At 42.0% G+C, this 22,624-nt stretch overlaps 3 protein-coding genes across 5 annotated transcripts in view; all 3 read right to left on the bottom strand.

Annotated features, from left to right (window-relative positions):
* appa (amyloid beta (A4) precursor protein a) overlaps window positions 1-11,010 on the bottom strand; it is a 28,388-nt gene extending 17,378 nt beyond the window's left edge. Inside the window, exon 1 of the mRNA XM_026301413.2 lies at window positions 10,816-11,010. Coding sequence (XP_026157198.1) covers window positions 10,816-10,875 — 60 coding nt within the window. The 5' untranslated portion in view covers window positions 10,876-11,010. The remainder of the gene's footprint in view (window positions 1-10,815) is intronic.
* A 114-nt stretch (window positions 11,011-11,124) lies between these two features.
* On the bottom strand, window positions 11,125-17,586 carry cyyr1 (cysteine/tyrosine-rich 1). Its single transcript, XM_026301414.1, has 4 exons — window positions 17,240-17,586; window positions 15,133-15,232; window positions 13,967-14,127; window positions 11,125-12,147 (listed from the first exon to the last, which is right to left on the bottom strand). The coding sequence occupies exons 1-4, from the start codon at window positions 17,322-17,324 to the stop codon at window positions 12,014-12,016; spliced, it is 480 nt and encodes a 159-aa protein (XP_026157199.1). The 5' UTR covers window positions 17,325-17,586; the 3' UTR covers window positions 11,125-12,013.
* A 2,372-nt stretch (window positions 17,587-19,958) lies between these two features.
* LOC113127212 (peripheral plasma membrane protein CASK-like) overlaps window positions 19,959-22,624 on the bottom strand; it is a 31,930-nt gene continuing 29,264 nt past the window's right edge. Inside the window, exon 26 of one of the 3 annotated variants that reach the window (XM_026301596.1) lies at window positions 19,959-21,821. In XM_026301596.1, the coding sequence (XP_026157381.1) occupies window positions 21,645-21,821 (177 nt within the window). In that variant the 3' untranslated portion in view covers window positions 19,959-21,644. The remainder of the gene's footprint in view (window positions 21,822-22,624) is intronic. The other 2 variants (XM_026301594.1, XM_026301595.1) reach the window with 2 other exon arrangements.

Raw genomic sequence — 22,624 nt, 5'->3', positions numbered from 1 at the left:
GGAGAAAAGCGGAACTGCACACAATTTGAATTTTGCAAATCGTCTACAAAAAGAAAAGATAGAAGGTTGGCTTCGTTCTGCCTCCTGCAACAGTGCTGTGAAGCTGGAAACTACCCTGGCCGTGTAACTGATGGACTAACAGAAAGGCAGACTGACAAATGGTAAAACACTTCGGCAGCACCGTGTTAGACAAATGTATATTCTAGTATAAGACACCAGATTTCCCTCCCTTCCTCCTCTGCCCTTATCTTCTCTCAGCTCGGGCTCTGGGAGGGGCAGTAATCTGTGCACTGAGGATTAGGACAGCAGCTTGGTCAGGAGAAATAACCCCCTTTGGTGTCAATCTGCCATGATAGCTATCACCATAATGACAGGGAATAACCCAGGGAAAGAGGAGGCGGATGCTCTATGAGACCGACCCTGAAAAGATAGTTCAATTAAAGTCAGCAGAAAGCAGTGATCCATCAAAAATGTTCCAGCTTCTTGCTGCTTTTAATAATCACACTGGCTGATGGGAAACATTTGTAGTTTGACAAGAGGGAAAATGAGATTCAAAGACTAAAATGTTGCAGCCATGAAAGCACACAAAGCCATAACAATAGACACAACTGCAGCAGGGTGAAATTCATGATTACTTTTTTGTTTGCTATGTGCAGAAAATACAGGCAGCGTCATGTCCAAAATCACGTGAGTGAGAAAAAGACCTGAGCGACCACAAACTAATGTCCAAGTTGTTAAACCTTGTCATGCAAGGCTGGTTTATAAAACATTCAATATTCCCATGATAACTTGTGGATGAAATGGATTTCGTTTTATTCCAAGGGAGGACAATAAAGACAGAAAAACCCAAACAGGCAACAATCTAATATCGTAATGTAATATCATACAAGTTTGTAGGAGCAAAGCGATTAAAGAGATTATTCGATGCTGCAATTTGATGAAGTGATTTGTTATGGTTTAGGATGAGGATGTAAAGCTCACTGACGCAGGTCACATGAATCTCCTGCACATGTCTTTGTCAGGGACTTTGTTACACTGTAATTCAAGTTCCCATCTCAGACAGGTGACCTATTTCCACAGCTGGAAACCATGACCCAAATCACATCCAGGCAAACAGCAGACACGTGCAAAGTGCTCTTTGCTTCACCATGTGTCTCAGTGTCATATGTTGGGCCTTAAAGGATATTTCCAAAAACCTCAGGTCTTATTTTTGTACTTTTTACCCATAATGCTTTCCCAGGTGCACGCACTTTGGCTTAATATTCAAATAAAGTAAAACATGTTTCCAGATTCTCACCTGAGAAATGTTTCTTTGTTGGATTTCAAATCAATCCCATATCCTAATATTACAATTAGCATTTTATAGACCAAATGTTTTTAAGAAATCTAAGAGAAACATAATGTAAATGAATCAAATACGAACTGACTTGATTCTCAAAGTAATAATCATTCAAACTGATCTAAGTGAAGCTGCTCTTCCTACATCATAACTCTTCTGCCCATTAAAATAAACTGTCTAACCGTTCCCATCCCAAAGTCACTTGAATGCACCAGTATGTGTGAGCGAACCTGCTTATGGCTGCTGCATTCACAGATGTGAACAGCAGCACTAAAAAACAGGACATAAAGCAGGGAAAGGTTTATTACCCATTACATGTAAATGGGGGGGTTGTCAGAAAAAGAAATATTGCACCACATGCATACAAACTGCAAATAAATCCATTCTCTCACACACACCATGTATCTTCTGGCTCACACAGAGGCCAAGAAACAGCTTAATGTATTCCTGTGCATCACACTCACTAACACATGCACACCAACACACACAGTCTTTGAAGTGTCCCTGTGGGCGCTGGTCCTACGGTGCTATTAATTGTGCAGTCTTATCTGAGTGGCCCAGGCCAGCCATGGGGAATTTGGAGAAGGTGGTGGTGGTTGTGGGAGGGATGGTCTTAGATCAGCTCTCATCCCAGGGGGGAAAACTCCCTGGAGAACATGATGTGTCACAGGGGCTATTCAAATGCACACACACACACACACACACACACACACACACACACACACACACACACACACACACACACACACACACACACACACACACACACACATACACACACACACACACACACACACACACACACACACACTTTGGCTACATCTGAGCTAGTAGGTAACAAGACAAGTCTTTCATTGTCCTGTGTGGGACATGCTGCACTACAAAAGATAATGTCACCTCCTGAGTACTAGATGTAGATGATTTCAGATACACAACACAAAGTAGAAGAAAAAGGCAAGTGGCAGAGTAACATGATACATGTAAGGACTTTACTGTGTTATCACTGGTAACCTTTAAACATTTATGAGAGCGATAACATGTTACAATAGACTTTTATTGCTTTCTTTGGAGTCATTAATCAAGTGTGGCGGAATACAGCAGAAGCTTCTGTTATTTGTTTACAAGATGCATCACTGAGAATCTGCCTGCTTAGCTCGGGAGCATATGTGATGGCTGAATTAGATAAGACTGGCGAGGTGACAGAGATGCTCAGCTCGCTCACACACAGAAGCAATGTTAGTGCACAAAGCTTGTGCATCACACACACACACACACACACACACACACACACACCATAATCACCTTGGTAAGTACACCCCGCTGTTACTTAAAACCATCAGATCATCTTTGACTGGACCTAAAGTATGTGTGTGCAGGGCCTTCCCACTCTAGTGTGTGTGTGTGTAATTATATCTGTGCCTGATGTTAGGGAAGTAGATCCTGTGGATATTGTGTTGCACTGATTACAGAGCAGCCAGACACTCTTCCCTTTCCCTTACACTCCCTGTGGGCCAAAAGTTCAATTACAGAGTGGATGTAAAAATCAGAGAGCAAAGCTTCATCAACAAAATAAATAAATGCTGGGGCATAACTGGCCCAATTGTGACAGATGTATTAAAAAGGAGTGGGAGGTGGGATGGGCTGCCTGGCTCATCCTGTAAGCAGCGCTGGCAACAGTTCAAGTTGGGTTAAAGTGAGGTGAAGGAGTTCATGCTGAACACATCTCATCACAGTGGTTCAGGTTTTTCTTAAATAAACAAAGTCTCAGATAAATACCGATATTTGGACTAATTTGGGCTTGAAAGGTCAAACTGAGGCAAATACCTTGAAACCTGGTTCAGTTGATAGACCGGCACATTTAAGATCAACCACACTACATAGGCTATTTTCATTTATATGCTGTGCCAAATTTAATTCTGGCAGTCCTCATTTTCAAAAGTTTTCATTGAGTCTGTGTGGAGAACTTAAGTTTGTTTGAAGAATTATCTTCATTCATATTCAATGCGATTAAGTTTTGTCTCGAGGGGTTTCTAGGGAATTAGCATCTGAGGCAATCTGTTTAAAATCTGATTAGAAGTGTGTAAGAAAAGCAGTTCTAACTTCTTCCCATTTAATTTTTTGTAGATGTGATGGAGAGACTCTGTGTTTCCTAGTTATCATCACCATGGATACGGAAGCTGCTCACATCCCTGAGGACCTGTTATAACCACCCTCTGTCATCGCTGTGGGGACCAGAGGCGACAACATTATCCAAGTCACCTGAGAGCAGGAATTTCATCATCAGGTTAGTGTGCATGTGTGTGGATTTTTAACGTGTCGCTGGGTGAGCATGCTGGTGCTGCTGTGTTCCTACAATCAACACGCATCCAGTGTAATGGGCTTACTCAGTACAGGCAGACTGAACTGGCTCTGACCTCACTGGTATCCAGCTGGGAATAACTCTGCACTGGGCTGCCAACATACACAGATGGAGCTGTGCAACCCACATGCACGGAAGATAAACTCGGTAGCATTTTGTTCCTAATACAATCACTAGTATCCATGTCAGAAAATCCTGCTAAAAGCACCAATTTTCTGTCCTTGAAAGCATCAGAATCAGATTACATTCAAAGAAATGCTGAAATTAAGTATATATATTAACCACAAACCTAATATCTATGTTCACACCTATAAAGAAAATGATTCCACAGCTGAATGTGTGTTGAGGTAATCTTTCATCACAGCGGTCACTGGGAGCCATTTGAGACTCAAGGCCCTGGGGTGCTGCTGAGTATGAGTATCTGTAATCATCAGTGGTTACAAGCACTGCTTCCACACAGGGCTGGCAGGTAAACTGAGAACAGTCAGTATTTACAAAAGAAAAGCCATGACTAACAGAACAGTACTGATTGTTTATACAGTCCTGATTTCCCTAGTAGGACCTTAATTTAATTCTAAATTAAATGCCAATACTAAAATGACTGTGACATTATAGCATTATGATTATTGTCAAATTAAAAAGATGAGAAATTTCAATTGCACAAATTTCTAATGGATTTTTTTGTTTGGGTTTCCTGCAAAGCACAGTGTCATTTTAAACACAATGGTTTCCACGCACTCGCACGCGCACACACAGTAGTTCTACATCACTTCTGTCAACTGTACAAACGAAGGAAGTCCATTTCTATCATGGAGTCCAAACAGGAAAACAGATCCAGAAATAGCAGGACACAGTCAAGAAGACCCATCCACTTTCTGACGCAAATCTCCATCTTATCCCTCTCATTTGCTCCATCTACCCACACACACACACACACACACACACACGCACGCACGCAACTTGGCATTTCAAACAAGTGTTCCAATTTCACACTTGGACTCAGAGGACTTGTCATCTACAATTGATGGTGTGTTGCCTGACTTGAAGAGGTACTGGTTTCAAACCCTCTGAAATGTGAATCTCAAGCTGAGGGCATGCACTGCATTGGTAACATACTGTATGAATGACACAGCCTTTCAGAAAAAAAAGCAGGGTGGGAAAGTGTTTTGGTAGAAAACAGTAAAAGGCTACCTCCACTTAAAGGGAGGAACGGATGAGAAGAGCGATGGGAATAACACACAGCAGTCTAATTATACTCCAAGAACCAGGCACCTGGGGAAGATTCGACTGCTATGGCAACCCTGAACACCCAGAACGGCGAGACATGGGAAGAGCAAAGCGAGAGGGGATGAGATCATTTCTGTAAGTGGAGGAATATAACTGTGGAAAAACAAGGACCCTCGTGGGTATTTTTATGTTTATAGCGGCGGTGACAGAAAAGAACTTCACCGTTAAGAAGAAACTTTCCTTCTTTCCACATCTTAAAATAATGAGTCAGCAATGTCTGCAGGAATCAAATCTACCCAGGCGCAAAGTGGTTTCATGAAAAAATTAGGAGGAAGATGGAAACTAGAAGAGGAAACACAGAGATCCACCATGGTTCCAGGGAATACTTCTATCATTCATACTTTTGATACTGTGGGTGTCACAGATACTGTAAATGTAGATATAATTACTACACTATGTCCAGATAAATCCAATTTTTATTATCTTAGCCTTTGTACTGGCAGCCAGTGGGCAAACAGGAAGGAGGGGAGACAGAGGCCTCTCCACAACTAAAGCTTTCAAATTAAACCTCGGATGCTGTGACTAGGCAGTATGCATCTTAGCTGCTAAACAACGAGCTGGTTTTTCATCCACATTTTCTAACCCACTTGGCTGTAAGATTTTTAATGACACAAGTACATACTGTGGTATATGTCACTCTGATTTTATGTAGGAATTTCTAGACTGTCTGAGTTTGTGGAACCACTTCTTATCAGGCTTTAAGGCACTCAACACAAAATAAATGTCAAAGCTCCCTGGCACAGATGTGGGGGCACGACCTCTGCTGGGCTCCTCTCTGATAAATGAGAACTTAGAGGTTAGCTGCTTTTTCTGTGGTTCATTACACAACTCCAGTCTGGATCCAACAGACAGTACACAAAGGTCCATGATTAAAGCAAACATCTCCAAGTGCCAGGCAAGTTGGCCAACTGATAAATGCAATGTAATACACAGATCCCAGCACCATCCGACAGTCACAGGGGCATGAATCTACACATAGACAGAGATATTTCACAAAACTACCTCATCCATCACAAATGCTGCACCCATGTGACCAAATCCACCATTAAAACTGAATCATACTGGCCTTGGTCAGATTATCACACTCTAGGTCATAGCTCCGTGAAAGGTCAGTCACACACACACACACACACACACACACACACACACACACACACACACACACACACACACACACACACACACACACACACACACACACACACACACACACAAAAACAGATACTACAGAGCATATATAACACACCATGGCCCTGACACATACAGCTTATGATGGAAATGTGACTGTAAAAGCACTGTGGTATTAATGCCTGGACAAGCTATAGCAAGAGGTGCTTTCTAATGGAGGCTTGGTATGTGTGTGTGCACTGATGAAGTGAAAATAGGGTGCAATCTGAGCTGCTGCTGCTGAGTAATTGTGCAGGTTAGGGTGAGTTGTTTCTTGGCTTATTATTCAGATTCTGTACCAACAGCTGCTTACTCAGCAGCGGTGAAATGAAAAGTGTCTTCATTGCGCACTGCTGATATTTACAGATGGAAATAGCGGTCCAGTGGTGATGAATGATGCTGCCTGATGGGTGAATCACTCTTATGTGAGACGTGGGAGGAAGAATGTCATGTTCCTTGAAGACAAGCAAGCAATAAAGCTGGGATTTCGTACAGGTTTGACCTATTGGAGCTAATTATGAGCCATTTATAAGGAGATGAGCATAATGAGGTTATCAAAAAAGAATGGCTTGCAAATCCACATTAATGAATTCTCTAATATCTTTTGCACAAGCTGTATCTTTCCCATCTACATCTTGGCAACAAAGATGGCACCCCAAGTCATAATGATCAAAAACTGCCAAATTAACCAGATGTCAGCTCAAGAGAAACCACTGTAAAAGCCATCCTTCACAGCTCGGCAAAGTCTGTCTGGCACTGCTCTTGAAGAGCAATGGATGCTTGAGGCCAGTGAATCAAAACCTTAACCTGATCCCTGATCTCTGCACTGGCTGATGCACATGCATAACCTGCTCAGTAGCAAGTGTTACTTGGCTGCTTGCAGAAGAGTGAAACTTTTCCATCCAGACCACCACTGGAGATCTGAAACTTCACTTCAGGTCAACGAGAGAGGAAGCCCAGTTGCTCACACTTATTCTGATCCCATTAGATGCTTGCTAGATCTAATAAAACCTTCTGGCATTTATCCACAGCATCTCATTCAGAGGTCAGATTGCACTGAACAAAGCAGGCCTTTCAGTTATGTACTGGCCTGTTACCACTGCGATCAGCACTACCTGATTCCTACCAGCAGGAAAACGTGGTTCTTTGTGTGTACAAAGACATAGGACAGTAGGAATGACAAAAAAAAAAAGACAAAAAAGAAAGGTAACATTAATTTCTGTGTAACATGTAAAACAATTTCTGGCATTTCATTAGGCAGACCAAAGAGAAGCAGTGGACAGGCAATTAAAAAAAAAAAAACCCCCACAGCATATCAGCGTCATCGCGTTTCCAGGAACCAAGACAAGAGAAACAATGGTATCAAAGGGTCAGGAGTTTTTTTTCTTCTCTGGGACAGACAGAGGGAAATGCAGCGACATTAACTGGAAGTGCTGTGGTGTTATTGTTGTTACTGACACAGTCATGATGGACAATATGTTCTGTTTGAACGAAGACTGTACAGCCAACATTTTGCATCACTGGTTGGACATGAAGCATTTAAAAAAAAAATAAAAAAATTATCAGAGACAATAAAACAGGCAGTTCTGTGGCCAACTGGCTTTCATGTCATTATGAAGAGAACAGGTTTTGCCATATGAGAACAGGAGAAACTGTTTACTAAGGGAAGGACAGGCAGATAGAGTGTATTACTAATTAACCACACCACAGTGACTGGCATTATTCCTAATTCTGTGGCATAATTGTAGTTGTGAAAGATAAATGAGTCAGAAAACTATGTACACACACACATATATATATATACACGTACAAACACACCCTTTTTATGTGTGTGTGCGCGTATATATAAGAGAGAAGTTCTAAGAGCACAAGGCATTTTTTCCAACCAACAGTCTACAACCCAAGGATATTTAATTTAGAGAGGTAAACAATTGACAAGATTCTGCTTTTATTCTGATGCCAGAATGAAAGCAGAACCCTGGTTTCTCAGTTACCAGGTCAGGTCCAGTGTCAACAAGCAGGTAAAAAAAAAATCCACAGACTGAAAAACGAAACAATTCACTAACATTTGCCTCTTTTGGCCTGAATATGGCTCAGTTACAAGCCAATTTTGATTAAAAAAAAAGGGTTTATCAACTGCAAATAGTCTGACAACACTTGCTTTTCTATCCACAAGCAGTTTCAAAAGAAACCACTGTAAAAAGCCATCTGTCTGTCTGACACTGCTCTTGAAGAGCAATGGATGCTTGAGGCCAGTGAATCAAAACCTTAACCTGATCCCTGATCTCTGCACTGGCTGATGCACATGCATAACCTGCTCAGTAGCAAGTATTACTTGGCTGCTTGGACCCAGAAAGTCCTGGGTTAAGCACAAAGTTAAAAGTTTTTTTCATGTAATTTTGCTGATGCTTTTCAAAACCCCTCAAACTGAAGCATATATGTGGAGGTGAGGCAGGTCAAAGTGGGTACAATAAAAACTAAGAAAATACCAAGCAAGAGCCGATATATTAGTGCTGAATGTAACTCTCCCTCAAAGAACTGAAACTGCAGTATGAGCAGCAGAGAAGGTGCCAGAGAAACACTGGCAGTGCCAACAGGCACAATGGCATTAAGGCTTACTAATAAGGGGAGAGGGCTGGTCCGCCCCAGGCTGAAAGACTGCAGTATGCACGCAAACAGACCGACTGCACCCATCCATGAGCCATTTCCCAAGGCCTTACAAATACACAAAGGCTGGCATCCCGCTCCCACAATCCACAGCACAGCCCGTGCACACAGGGCGGGCCTGTTAGGAAGAGACGCTTCCTAACGTGTGTGTTTGTACAGGACAGTAATGAAGGCAAAACAAGCACTAACAAGACCAAAAACTGGCAACATCTCATTTTCAAGTCAGGTTTGATCTCGACTGTGTTACTCCTCAAACTTTAAGCAGCTTCTTCTATTCATTTCATCTTGTCAGCCATGTGTTTTTATAATGTAAATACAGGACCCAGGAGGTCAAGACTGCCTTCAGCAACGTGCACAGTGGTTTATGAACAAAGCCAATGGTTTTCTATTCCAAGTACAGTAATTACAATACAAGGTCAGCTGCCCCCTTTCTCCACTTTAAAGCTGACCTGAAATGATCAAAGAGGTAGAAATTGAGTACAGACCCACAGTTTGTCTATACTGACTGATTATTATCATCTTTATCATGTATTAAAGGTTTAATGTTACAACCAGAGATCCCACAGACAGCTCTGAACTGCAGCTGCACCTCAACCATAATTACAGGTTTTACATGAAACTATGTGAATGTGTAGTAAAAAAAAAAAAAGGTCACAGATCAGTAACATCCAGCTAAACAAAACCACCATCAATAGCATAACTTCACATACCAAGACCTCTCATTGAAATATAGGAAATCCCCACATTTTAAATGGTACTTCATTTGTTTTGGGTAATTTCCTGAAACAAATCTGACACTGAAATTAAGGAACTAAAGCGTAAACTACTAAATAACATGTCACATCAATGGGGGGAAAAAAATGACTCTAATTATTAATTAAATGACATGTTAAAACGATATTTATGCAGAAAATATTCACAAAGCACTATTTTGTCAAAGAATGGCTGAGCAGTGGTTACATGAAGCCACATTCACTGTAAAGACATTTTTATAAGACGCATTATAATCACACGAAACTACACAAAAACAAGCCTGAGACAACAATGACTGTCAAAGATCCCAGTTTCCTGAGCCTCGATAAATGCTGCAGTGAGCCGCCGCCATCTTCTCTATTCTCTCCCCTCACTGAAACATAAGGGAGAGCCTTAATAATATTTATTTAACATTTATAGGCATTTATTTATTTAGTTTGAACCAGAAACAGGCGTCGAGTCTTCAATAAGAGAGGACTAGGTGTCTTACTGACTTATTTTCATTCCCAAAACACGCCCACTCCCCTCAAATCAGCCCGTGGGACATAGAAACAATACCCGTTTCATTTATTTACTGTAATGACTTTAGATTTGCGTCTTTAGGAGATTTAATTAACCCAAATGTCCAGAAAAAGCTCGCAGCCTTCGGAACAATGTGCGCAGTCTCATTTAGGGTAAATTTGCAGACAAACATAACTAGTTTGTCACATTTAAGATCTGAGAAAGACGCGTCTCGGTTTTTACACAAAGAAATGGGACAAATTATCCGCACGTCTTTAAACCAAGGGTGTCACATGGTCCCAATAAATCAGCACTTTGACTGAGAAAGGGATTTAAACCAAACACTGTCAATATGTCGTGATTTGAGAATTTAATTACAAACCAAACAGCCAAATATTTTCCGATTACTCCGTGTGGTTTACAAATATCCAAGTATTCACAATCACTGCCAAACCTTTCAACATAAAACGACTTGAAGAATTATGTCCCATTATTTTAAGTCTATTGCACCAATATAGAAACTACAAGAGTTTTAGTTCTTAAAAAATATATATATATTTGATTTTGTTATAATTTAGTGCACTGGTTTTTAATTTTAACCTTGGTCTGCCCCCGTCAAATACAGTTTACGCTTTAGCTCTGAAAAGACAACCGCTACGCTTCCGGTCTTGTTGAATCTGACTCCCAACAATATGGAGGAAGAAAAACCCACAAATTCTCACACAAAGCGGATGTTTCTTACCTCGGCAGCCAGAGCCGAAGCCGTCAACGCCAGCAGGAGTAAAGCTGCTCGGTCCCCCATGTCGTTTGGCTGACACAACGCTCCTAAAGGCGGCGTTTCACCGGACGGTTTCGCGTGTGCGTCGGCGGAGAAACGGTGCGTTCAGCGCCGGTGACTCCCGTTGTCTGACGGTGAGACCGAGGCTGCACAGCTGCTCAGAGCCGGGTCACCTGACCGCAGCCCAGCGGGACTGACGCGCACACACACACATACTATTATGCTCGCAGGCGCACGCGCCCTCGTGCACACGCATTCTCACGTGCATGGTTCATTAATGGATATTATAAAAGTCAATGACCACATTTCTTCTTCTTTTTTTAAAAAAAAGTCACGTTTTAATCAGATATTTCCCAACAAAGTCACTGAAACAGTAAAGACTTAAAATCATTCACAGTCATTAATGTGTTACAGCACAAGAGCAATTCACATGACATGAAATGGGATTTACAATTTTTCCCCTTTACTGACTTGAACCCTCCCCACCCCACATTGTTTCAAGTAAGGTAGTAAAACCAGTTCATCCTGATCCTCTGAGGTTGTTCATCCTATTAATGTCAGTATTGTTATTCCTTAGTTCAAGTTTGTCTACATAAGACAGGTCCAGTCCTGACTTGTTCAAAACAGCTTTAATCATCGACTTCAACCCCAGTCACTGACATAAATCAAGTTTTTTAATAGAGAGAAATAAAATAGATAACTGTGCATAAAAGCAGAGTCCACATCATGTCCTGGAAAGACATTTCCCCTCCAGGGACGTGAGGTTCCCCTCCACCCTGACAAATGTGGTCTTCACCTTCATCAAAGCAGCAAACTGCCTTTGATGTGCACAGGCAGGGACGGAGAAGGATATTGGTTATTAGTGGGAAAAAGTAGCAGCTGCAGTCTAGTAGGGCTGTGAACAGCTAAACCTGTCAGAACATGGATGTGTTGAGCTACCAGACCCACAGCTTGTTAAATCACCCTTTATTTCCCTACTATTCGCTCTAGTCTCCTGCCAAGCAATATTGCACCGGTCCACCCATTTTGTTTCAATGTGGAAATATTTGTGGGTCATTGGAATTGTCTTTAACCCAAACTGCTTCAGAGTCCAGAAATGTACAGCATTCTGCGGGTCTGGAAAACCAGGTCATCAGTTTCTTCTGGTCTGTGCAGCAGGAATTCACTTGCGGGTGTAGCCAGGATAAGGAGGAGGGGGGGAGTAGTTCGCTGGCTGAACTTGAGTTGGGGTGTAGGGTGGGGGGCGCAGCACAGGTGGGTACATCTCATAGTCGTAACTGTACGGAGGTGGAGGACCTGAGATGAAGAAATAAACAAACAAGTGCTATTTCAGCAGGGTACCCAAAAAACCCTTATTTCCTTCTGCAATAATTCACATGGTGTGATTGAAAGGAGGCCCAGTTCAGCTCAGGACACCCGTCCTCTTTTTCTTTTTTTTCCCCCAAGGAGTTTAATGGTGCAGTTGCTCCCTCTAGTGGTCGAACTGAGAAACTACACTTGGTTAAGAAAAGGCCTTGAACTAATCCTGAAGGTAATAAATATATATATATATATATATATATATATATATAGCAAAGAGTCGTTTAGTTGACCAGAATGCATCGGTCTCACCAGCAGGGCCTGCATTATTCATCGCAACATCAAAGCTGGAGCGATGAAAGAAAAGATGGATGCAGCCCAGCCCTACACTAAACTCTAAACTGATGAGTTACATCAGCAAAACCTCACATTTATAACTCTAGCCTTATTAATGATTCACCGTCTAATGTGTTACAGGAGGAGCTTTGCTTTAAAATGTCCAGGGTTAATCTGAAACTGCTGTGAAGACATTGTAAAAGAATGAGACTTAGCAAGATGACAAAAAAAAGCAACTTAATAAATATTTTACGTGTTCAAGGCTTTTAAAAGGAACTAATAAATAACAATTTAAGCAGTAATGACTAATTTAATTAAAATCACACATAAATACAGATTATATGGGAAAATATAAAAACTACGCCTGCACTGCTTTTCATGTTTGAAGTCATGTGTATGAAACATGATCAGGGCTGCAGGGCAGAGGGAACAGTGGTAGTCCACTGTAGCATGAAGGTGATACACAGAGGAGAATGAAACATGATAAATAAATGATGAGCCCCAGAAAAGCCGCCATTCCTGGTACAACAGTGTGTCACAGAATATCTCCTCTTATACAGACAAGGCATCTGTGTGCGTGACGTGAAACCAGCGTCACCATTTTCTACCTTTAAGCAGGGCCAGCATGTAACAGTCATAGAAGAGTCAAAGTTAAAACATGTAAAACAAACAAAAGAAACATGCAAAACTGGAAGTAGAAGGTAAAAGCTGAGGAAATGAGGCATATTTCAAAAGGCAGTTATGTTTTATATGACAGAACTGAGCTTGTGATTCACTGAAGACTTAATATTCTGAAAACAATCAGCTCTTCAAGAGAAACGAGTGTTGCCAGGCAGGAATAACGCTCAAGGCCAACGTGGACCTGGTAACAGCTTATACCCATTGTTCCCCCCCCCCACCTCTTTTCAGTTCAGGTGTCGTGAGGTCAGGGGATGAAGTTTCATTGTAGCAGGACTTTTGAAATGGGCTGCTGTGTGTGTGTTCAATGTAGTGCATCATCATAAAGCCACTAATAATAACACCACTTTCTAATTAGTGACATTGTATAAAGTAGGGCAGCAATAATTGATTTCCAGCTGCTTAATACGCCCATTATTTTGTCCAGTAATCAGTTCTCAAAAACCTGCAGTTGCTGCTATTAAATGTCTTGTCTGACTAACAGTCCCTAACCCCTAAATGTTCAATTTACTAAAAAAATCTAAAAATCCATCAAATTTAAAAATCATTCAGTGAACATTAATAGTTTAGAAACAAATGGTGATTAAAGAAATGTTCCTCAGAAACTTTCAGATCAGTTATTTAAAGACATATGTTGTATCTAACACTACAAATAATAAACATTTTATTTACTTTTCACTACTTTTACTTTAATAATGTTAAGAGATATTGGATGTATGTTTAATAGGACAGCACTGACAAACTATTAAAGACAAGATTTGTTGTGTCAAATGGTTCTGGTGGTGTGTGTGAGTAGACCCACCTGGGTAGCCCTGGGTCACAGTGTTGATGTAGGAGGTGCTGAACACGCCGACCCGTGCACCCTGCCCATTCTTCATGCACATGCACACGCACAGGAACAGGGCCGCCACAGCCCCCATCAGAAACACCACGCCGAAAACTATGCCAGAGATGGCAGTGCCCCTGCAACACACACACAAACACACACACACAAACACACACACACAGTTAGCCATCCAGTCAAGTGTGAGAGGAGGCAGCTGTCTCACATAGACATGCTACCAATACGTCTAATTCGCTGCCATGGAGATGGACCGCAGCATCTGATGTAACTCAGTTATGTGATGTGTGTGTGACAGTGTGACAGAGTGTGTGCGTGGTGTGCTGCAGTGCAGAGGAGTCTGTGAATTGGCACTATAAAATAGAAAAGCAGTCATTAAAAAGGTTCTTACGTCTTCATGATCAGCGTTAGTCAGCATGTCAGATTCAGCCATGGCTGTATATTTTCCCATTATTCAATGTATTACTCCAAACACACAGGCCGCTGAAGTGTTATGTTTGAGAAGTGAGTGACAGTGGTAAAGCAGCTGTTGTGAATCAGGGCAGGCAGAGGTCAAAGGTGAGATCCTCTGGAGAGGCCTGCAGCATGTTAAGACAGCTGGTATGCGAGTTAGCTGCTCTGTCTCATTTGAATCTTACCCCCATAACTGCAGACAACCTAGGTCTTTGTGGATCAGCCTAAAAAGACGTGACACTGAAACATTAAATAAGAAGAACACTCAAAGGTCCTCAAAAGTTTAGCAGCGTTTGGGAATAGAACAGATTCATGATTCTGACAAAAGACCTGATGACGTTCTCCGTTTTATTTGATCAAGGTTATTTAGGCTATTGCAAAACCAAGGCTGTTGAGACTCAGACCAGCTGCACTCAGACCTTGAGTCACTCACTATTTTATCCTCATGAAGGTGTGTGACATCAAACACATTTGTCAGTGGTGACACCTGTTTTGTGTGACCAGCTGCTTTAGACACAGAGCTCGTGGATACTCCAAGAGACCATTTGCAGGTTAACAACATAGTTCAGCTGTATTCATCAAAGTTTATGATAACGACCCGTACAATCAAAATGTGTTTTACATTTGCATCCAAGTGGTCCACATCTGCTTATCGTGTCCGTGTGTTCACTTACGAGAGCACGTCCCCAACATAGGCGTAGTAGGAGCAGCAGAAAGGCGGCGATCCATCGCAGCAATACTCTATACAGCCTTCACACTCGGCGTCACTGCTACCTGCAACACACACATGCACACATACACACTCTTAGCATCTGCTAATTCTGTGCAACCAGGAGTCACCATCATTTCAGATACACAGAATAGAAAACAGAACATTTGCAACAAAGTCGTGAAACTAGTAAATAAATGGAGAACAAAATAAAATGTGACATTTTCTTGGAACAATGGGTTACGAGAAAAAGAAACTTGTTCACTACATGACACTGAAATATTTCAAGTTGTTAAGAAGTCTTAAGTCTCCAATTACAATAAAAGAAGCTCTTAAACGAAACCATTAACTCAGGTCTTTTTATATAAGAAACTTTTAAAAACCTTTCCCTTGATGAAAAAATAACCTGAACGCTATAATAAAACCTTTCATGAAGTAACCTCAAAGCGCCCAACCTCTATTTTATTTTCAAAGACAGATTTATTACCAAGTGTTTGAAAGAAGAAGCAATCATATCTGTGGAGAATAAAGAGATGTCTATAGTAAACTCACACAGGAACCCAGTCACCCCTGCTGCTAGCTATTTCCAACTTTTGTTGAATCTAAAACCACATTAAAAATGGACTCAAAGACAGCTTTCTAAACATTTAACATATCATAAAGATTACACGGCAATGAGCGACTGTTGCCATGTAACAGCTCTGCAGCATCTCACTGAATTAACAGCAGACATGCTTGATTTATTTTTCCATGTCCAGAGTGACTGAGGCAGCAAATCAGCCCACATGGGCGACCAGCTGAATCAAACACCGTAGGCTGCAAACGGCCCCGGTCTGACAAACACGTCCATTACACCCCGACACCCTTCTGTCCGCAATTCAGAACAACCTTGGGTGGTGAAATATTTATTTTCATCGTTTTCTGACATTTGTTTCCCAAACCCTCAATTACTGTATCAAGGAAACAGGTGATGATGATGGAAATAATAACCAGTTGCAGCAGTAACAATTGGCATTATGGGAAGTGTAGGATTCTGCATTTTTGAAGCCTGATCAATAATAGAAAATAGAAGTCAAGGTGCTTTAATTGTCACTTAAAAGAAAAAGATGATTGAGGAACTAACATCTACCACTGACAAAAATGATGGTCCAAGCATAATGTTTTAAACCCAACAGGCTCAGTTCTTCTACAAGCAGGATCTGTTACATGCTTTTATGTGTGTGATTAATGTGGTCCACCCCCCCGCCCAGAGCCTCCATATTCAAAAGCATTGTGCACGCGTCCGTGCCTCTCTGTGTGTACTCGTCTCAACCTGCTGCCACAGCACAGGCCTTTCATCTCAAGGTGCGATATTTGTGCGTTCCCACTGCCGAGTACAATCCAACCCACTTCAGCTGGAGAACAACAAGCTTATGTGCATACGTGTGTGGTGTCATTGCACAGGATCTGCTTCCTCTATTGCTCACTCTCAAATGATGTTTGCCTGGAGGCGTACGTGCACATTTTGAGGTGTGCGTCCACTCAGGTAGGAAACTAAGAGGTTTTCACAACTGATTTGATGTGGATGCGGTGGAGAGAGAACACACTTTTCTCCTGCAAGAAAAAGTTTTTACATTTAAATAAAAAGAAATCACATTAGCAGGGGATACCATAGTTTGATGGATGGATCCAGAGTCCCCCTACTTTTTTAACTAAACCCTCCATCCCTGCATGTGAGCAGCCATATTTCCATGTAAATGCTTCCAGGGACGGCCCACAGACAGACCTCTGGTGCTCTTTCTGGGTGGTCCTCTGAGGTCCTGGCTCCTGTCTCTCCACACGCTGGGAGACAATGGCACTATGTCCTTCACACCCCCACCCCTTTCCACGCACACGCACGCGCACTCACACTGTACCGCAGGCCTGACTCAGATGAAAAGTTTCCAGCAGTTTTCATGTTTGGATGGGACTCGGTGATTCCCAGAACGAGCTGACTTTTTAAGGATTTTTTGTTTCACTAAACACTTTAATCTGATCTGCAGGTCTCCTGAGCCTGGAAGAGTCATGCCATTCATTAAAAAAGTGCTACTCACCGGTGAGTAAACAAAGCAGCAGCGAGTTTCTCAACAACTCCCATCTCACCGCCTGCGTCCTCCTGCTCCTCCAAGGGGTTTCCATGACCCGTTTGTCCCCGGGGGCCAACTTTCCGGCTTATTTCTGAATAAACGAGAGAAGATGCGACCAATGAGAGCCTCTTTCTTTTGCTTGTAGCAGTCACCTACTCGGCTCCTCCAGGACCAGGACCATCGCTGGATCCCTCCCCGCAGACAGCGGCGTCCTGCTCGGTTACCACTTTAGGTTCCTCCACGTGTGGCTGCGCGTCTTTTGCGCGGATCTGTTCCGTCCTGATCCCGCACCTCTGACTGACCGCTGAGGTTTGATTCCCTCCCCCCGTTTGCTCAAATTACCCTGAGTTAGAGAGAGAGAGAGAGAGAGAGAGAGAGAGAGAGAGAGAGAGAGAGAGAGAGAGAGAGGTGAAGTCAGCTCCAGAAGAACAGGACTTCTGGTCGACACTTTCAAAATAAGACTAATTAAAGCCATTGTAGTATATATAAAACGATACTTGTTCATTTCAAAATATATGCATTTCTATATGGTTATCATTTATTAAGTAAATTTTTTTTCTGTCTTATTTTTCAAGTATAGACTTAATTAAGATGATACTCTTTCTTTAACTATTGTCAAACATATTCTAGGCTTATAGTTAGATTTTCTGAATAGTGTTATATTAAATAACCTCTGAATAGTAATATTACAGCATCGCCTGTTGATTTTCTTTTCTTCTGAGCGTGTTGTCAATGAAAGCAGGTAATTATGGTCGTGCTAATGACGCCGTTTGAATTTCCTCTCAGGTTATATTTTTAATTAGCAGTCACCGTCTGTGTATTTAACAGCTTCCTCAAGTCTACAGAACAAGAACCACAGCTAATGGTTTAAATGAATTCCTCTCACATAATTACCAGCAGTCTGCTCGCTATTAATAGACTAATTAGTATTTCGCTCCTGCTTTTATTTCGAAGGCATGACATTCCTACCTCCTTATTTGTCAAACGCGTGCGCGTTGGGTCAGGCGCGTGCTCGGGGACGACCAACACTCACACGGAGCACCGTCACACCAGCACACCTGTCCTGGGGCCCTAATGGAAAAACTGGAAAAGTCCATCCCATTATCGCTCCTTCATGTCAGCACCTCCCCAACACACACATTAGAACAAGGACACACACACTTCACAGAGGGTGCAGGTGATCTCAGTCCAGATCAACCCACGAGCACCATAATAGACAAACCATGAGAGAGTCCATGGAGCTGTGTGTGTGTTTGAAGTGGGCAGAGGACAGTCCCTGTGTTAGATGAGGACACAGGGTCAGTACCTGTAGCTATTAACTCTAAATGACTTTGTCCAGCAATATGTACAAAACCCACTGTAAGTGGACCAAAAGGGCAGAGGCCACCACCCCCACACACCCCCCTCTGTGCTGGGAACACTTTGGTTCAAAGACGCCACTTGTGCGAACCTGTAGTGACTCAGCTACCCTCATAAACCTGATAATTACTGAGCTAAATTATAGTGCTGCCACACCCCCTGCAGGGCTGTGAACATTCACAAGTTCCCCATTGAGAATGATGGAGCTTGTGAGAATCATGTACAACTACGATATTTTGCAACCAAACATATTTTTGCCTGTGCAGAAATAAGCACTGTTTTTTAAATCAGTGTTTTGCCTGAACCTGTGTAAAACTGATCAAACAGATACAATAAAAATTTTGACCACAATGGATTTAAGTTTTTAAACAGTGTCTTCTGAAGCAGCAAACAGATCAGATTTACTATAGTTTACAGGAAATCAAGGGTGGCAAAGGAAGAAGATAATTTAGCTCTTGGAAATGCCACCTACATAGAGCAGCGATGATTCATAATTCCTTCCAGATGTTGCTTTTGAGCAGAAATGAAGGCTCATTAAAGGCAGACGTTTACTGGTGACGTCGCTACAGAGGTTTTGTGCTTGTCAACGGTAAAGTCAGGAAAAAATTATAGATGAAGCACATGAAGATGGCGTATATCAGCCTTGTCTGAGACACATTTACGCAGATTTAAGAGCTGGTCAATCTTCTTAACCCTCTACAATTAGAGGATAATGAGTTCCTTTGTGCTGCGAGCAGCGGCCCAACAGGAAGTGCCACACAGGCTCCAGTTTGTAGTAACAGTGTGATGGTACTTTCTGGTCCCAGCTGGGGGTTGAGACTATTTAGGGGAGATGTCTGGCTGCAGAAAGGCTCAAACCAAACTATGAACACCCAGACAGGGTGAAAAACAGGGACATCAAATTAACATTTAACAGCTGAAAACGTGATTATGAAGTGAAATAATGAGTTTTAAATGTGCTTTTGAAATTGAAGTCCTCTTTTACTGTCAACAATGGTTAGATTAATACAAGGAAAAGAAACTTCTCTTATTGATCCCTAGGCCATTTTTAGGAGCTCCAGGGTCTGGAAACTGCTGAACTGAACTGTATTTTATCTGAGGTTTCAAACAAGGTCTGATGTGGAAAGAGGGATTATGACTACAATACAGTGCAGTATTGGATCATTTATGACAGGAATGTGATTTTATATAGACCACTATGGTGTCTGTCTGAACATAAAGTAGATTTACATGCTGTCTGTGGAGCTCATCTCATTTAAAATGGAAATACATTTGCTACATCACCATCTCTGAGACAATATCCATATTTTTAGAGGGCAGTGAAATGTAAAATAACTACACCCACACATTAAGTTGCACACACGATTGCTCACAAATCAAACAGAAGACAAGGCAGTTTACTTTAAACACGTAAAAGGAAATATATATTTTTTTAAAAATGAAATAACAAAAAAGAACATTTCATACAGAAGAGCTGCTTTTGTCATCTGCAGAGGTAATTTACACAGGACTTGAAACAGAAATACTTCACCTGAAGTGGCACAGCAGTCACCACACACACACAGCTGGTTTTGTTTTGATTTTTTGGACCCTTCGACTGATGTGTCTCACTTACTGAGTTGCTGTTGGTCAGGGAGCGTTGTGCCAGTTCCGGTAAAGCATGGAGAGGTTATGTCACATACTGAGCTTCTTTTAAGGGTTAATATACACTGGCTCTTGGTAATTCACTCTTATGACGTACGCACCATTGAAACATTTACACACGTAATTTTGTTATTTTCTCTCATTCAAAACAAGAATACTCTTTATATTTTTAAAGACAACAGTAAAGAGTTCCAAAATGGTGGCTCTAGGATTAGATTTATCCCACCTACACGAGGCCCTCCCCTTCCACGCACACATTTCTATGAACACTTTTATCTTAACAAGCGTGGCTTTCTGAGTGTGAGAAAAGAAGAACATGGTTGTCGTGGCGGTCTGCCTGGCAGAAACCAGGGGTGTGCATAGGTGGTAGCGACTTCTTCCCCGAGGTTCTGATAAGGCAGTTTTCTCTCCTTTCCATTTTCCTTGTCCTCCAGTTCAGGAGCTGTGTTCATTGGTGGATGTGAGCACCTTCTCACAGCTGATCAGGCAGGGGGCCAAAGACAGTCAGACAGAGTGGGCAAGACATAATGAAAACTCAGAGGTCAGATGACATAGTACATACGTCTTCTTCATTGTCCATTTTGTGCAAACTGAGATGTAAACAAAGACTACCAGAGGCTTGGTGGGTAAGGAGGGGACAACAGGCTACAGCAACACAGGGGGACAGAATAGAGGGATGCAGTGTGCTCCTTCAACAACCTGACAGGCACAGAGGGCCAGTGAAATAAATAAAAGGAAAGAGTTTCCTGTGCTTTTCGTTTCACTCACACTTGCAGTTGGAGCTGAGGGAGATACTCGTCGCCACTCTAGCAGCTTCTAATGTGCTTCAGCATTTGACTTGTTTGTCACAGGGGACCGAGGAAATGAGGGGGATGTCGGGGAGGAGGACACAGGGAACCACAAGAAGTGCCTTTAAAAAGGGTCATCACACACACAGGCACCCACAGGAGATTGCTTTATGGTCATGCTCACTATTGCCTTCCCAATATTACCACCCATCCATCAGTTACAAAAGAAAAGTACAAAATATCTACCACATTGCCCCCCCACTCCCCACCCTTCAACTATATGAGGACAGAACCATATTCACTTTGTTTTTTTGAATCATTTATGTACCATATGTATATATGTACACAACAATATGCCTTTGAGGCTCCAGAGAAAATGAGCTTGGGACAGGACAAAGTCTGTTAGTGAGGTGTCAAAGTCACTAGTTTCCTTGTTTCCCTCTTTTTCAACTGCAGTTTATCTACAGAAATGTGTGATTCCGATGAGACGTGATTCAAGTGGATTGGACCAAAGTTTAGCATCCATGTTGGATCAGATAAGGCCCGTTCAGGGCAATGAGATAATTGTTGCTGATTGTGTGTCAGTAGACCCAGGAGACGGGAACCCACTGAGGAGTGGTGGACACCAGGTCTACAGCCTCCTCCAGCAGGCGGATAGTGTCATCAATTTCATTGTTGATGATGGTCTGGTCAAAGTAGTGAGCGTAGGTCCTCTGCAGCATCTCTGATTCCTTCACAAGCCGCTGAAGAGAGTCATCCTGACGGGTGTGTCGAGGTAAGAGAGAGGGAAGTCATGTCAATATGTTTTTAAGCTCCAAATGTTTGTGCTCAGGTCAAGACTGTTTCCCTGATTCCGCTGACTGTAGTATGTTACTGCCAGGACATCTGAAATGTCCTCATTTGGATAATTGCTGAGTAATGATCAGTAATAGTGTCTATAAACTGACCTAAAATGATTTTTTAGGAAAGTAGCTAAATGCATAAACAACATACAGTACAGTCTGTAGCTCGTGTTTAAACTCTGTACACATTTGTTTTATTTAAATCTACACATGGAAAATTCAAAGAAGTTTCCTATTGACCAAAACAAATTCCAATGACATTTTTCCCCACAAGCAATCCAGGATAAATGAAGGAGAGGAAAAGTGACAGACAGAGGTAGAGTTAATACAACATTGCATGAAGATGCACTACTGAGAAAGAACATTAAGAGGGATCATTAGAGTAGTTACAGGAAATGAAAAGGAACGCGTGGATAAAACTAGACTAAACAGTTAGAGCTACAAAGACACAGGGCAGACATGCATTTCTCTAAGCTTCAAACACTCACACCACTTCATCAGTACTTACAGGCAGTTTCCTGCACCACTTTGGAACCTTGAGTGCAAATGAAAACAGACATGCCAAAGAAAATACAAACATGCTTAAAGCAAAAGGGATGACAGGGACAAATTAAGGCTGTTTCCACACTGGATTTTGCTCGTTTGAATTTAAGTGCTGCCCCAACCCTGCTGGTCTGCTTTCAGATTTGTTTACAGCTGCTCCTTCCGTCAATGAAGTG

This window comes from Mastacembelus armatus, chromosome 2, assembly GCF_900324485.2.
Source record: "Mastacembelus armatus chromosome 2, fMasArm1.2, whole genome shotgun sequence".
Classification (NCBI taxonomy): Eukaryota; Metazoa; Chordata; class Actinopteri; order Synbranchiformes; family Mastacembelidae; genus Mastacembelus; species Mastacembelus armatus.
The sequence above is the reverse complement of the archived record's forward strand: the minus strand, read 5'-3'. Positions and strand labels throughout refer to the sequence as shown.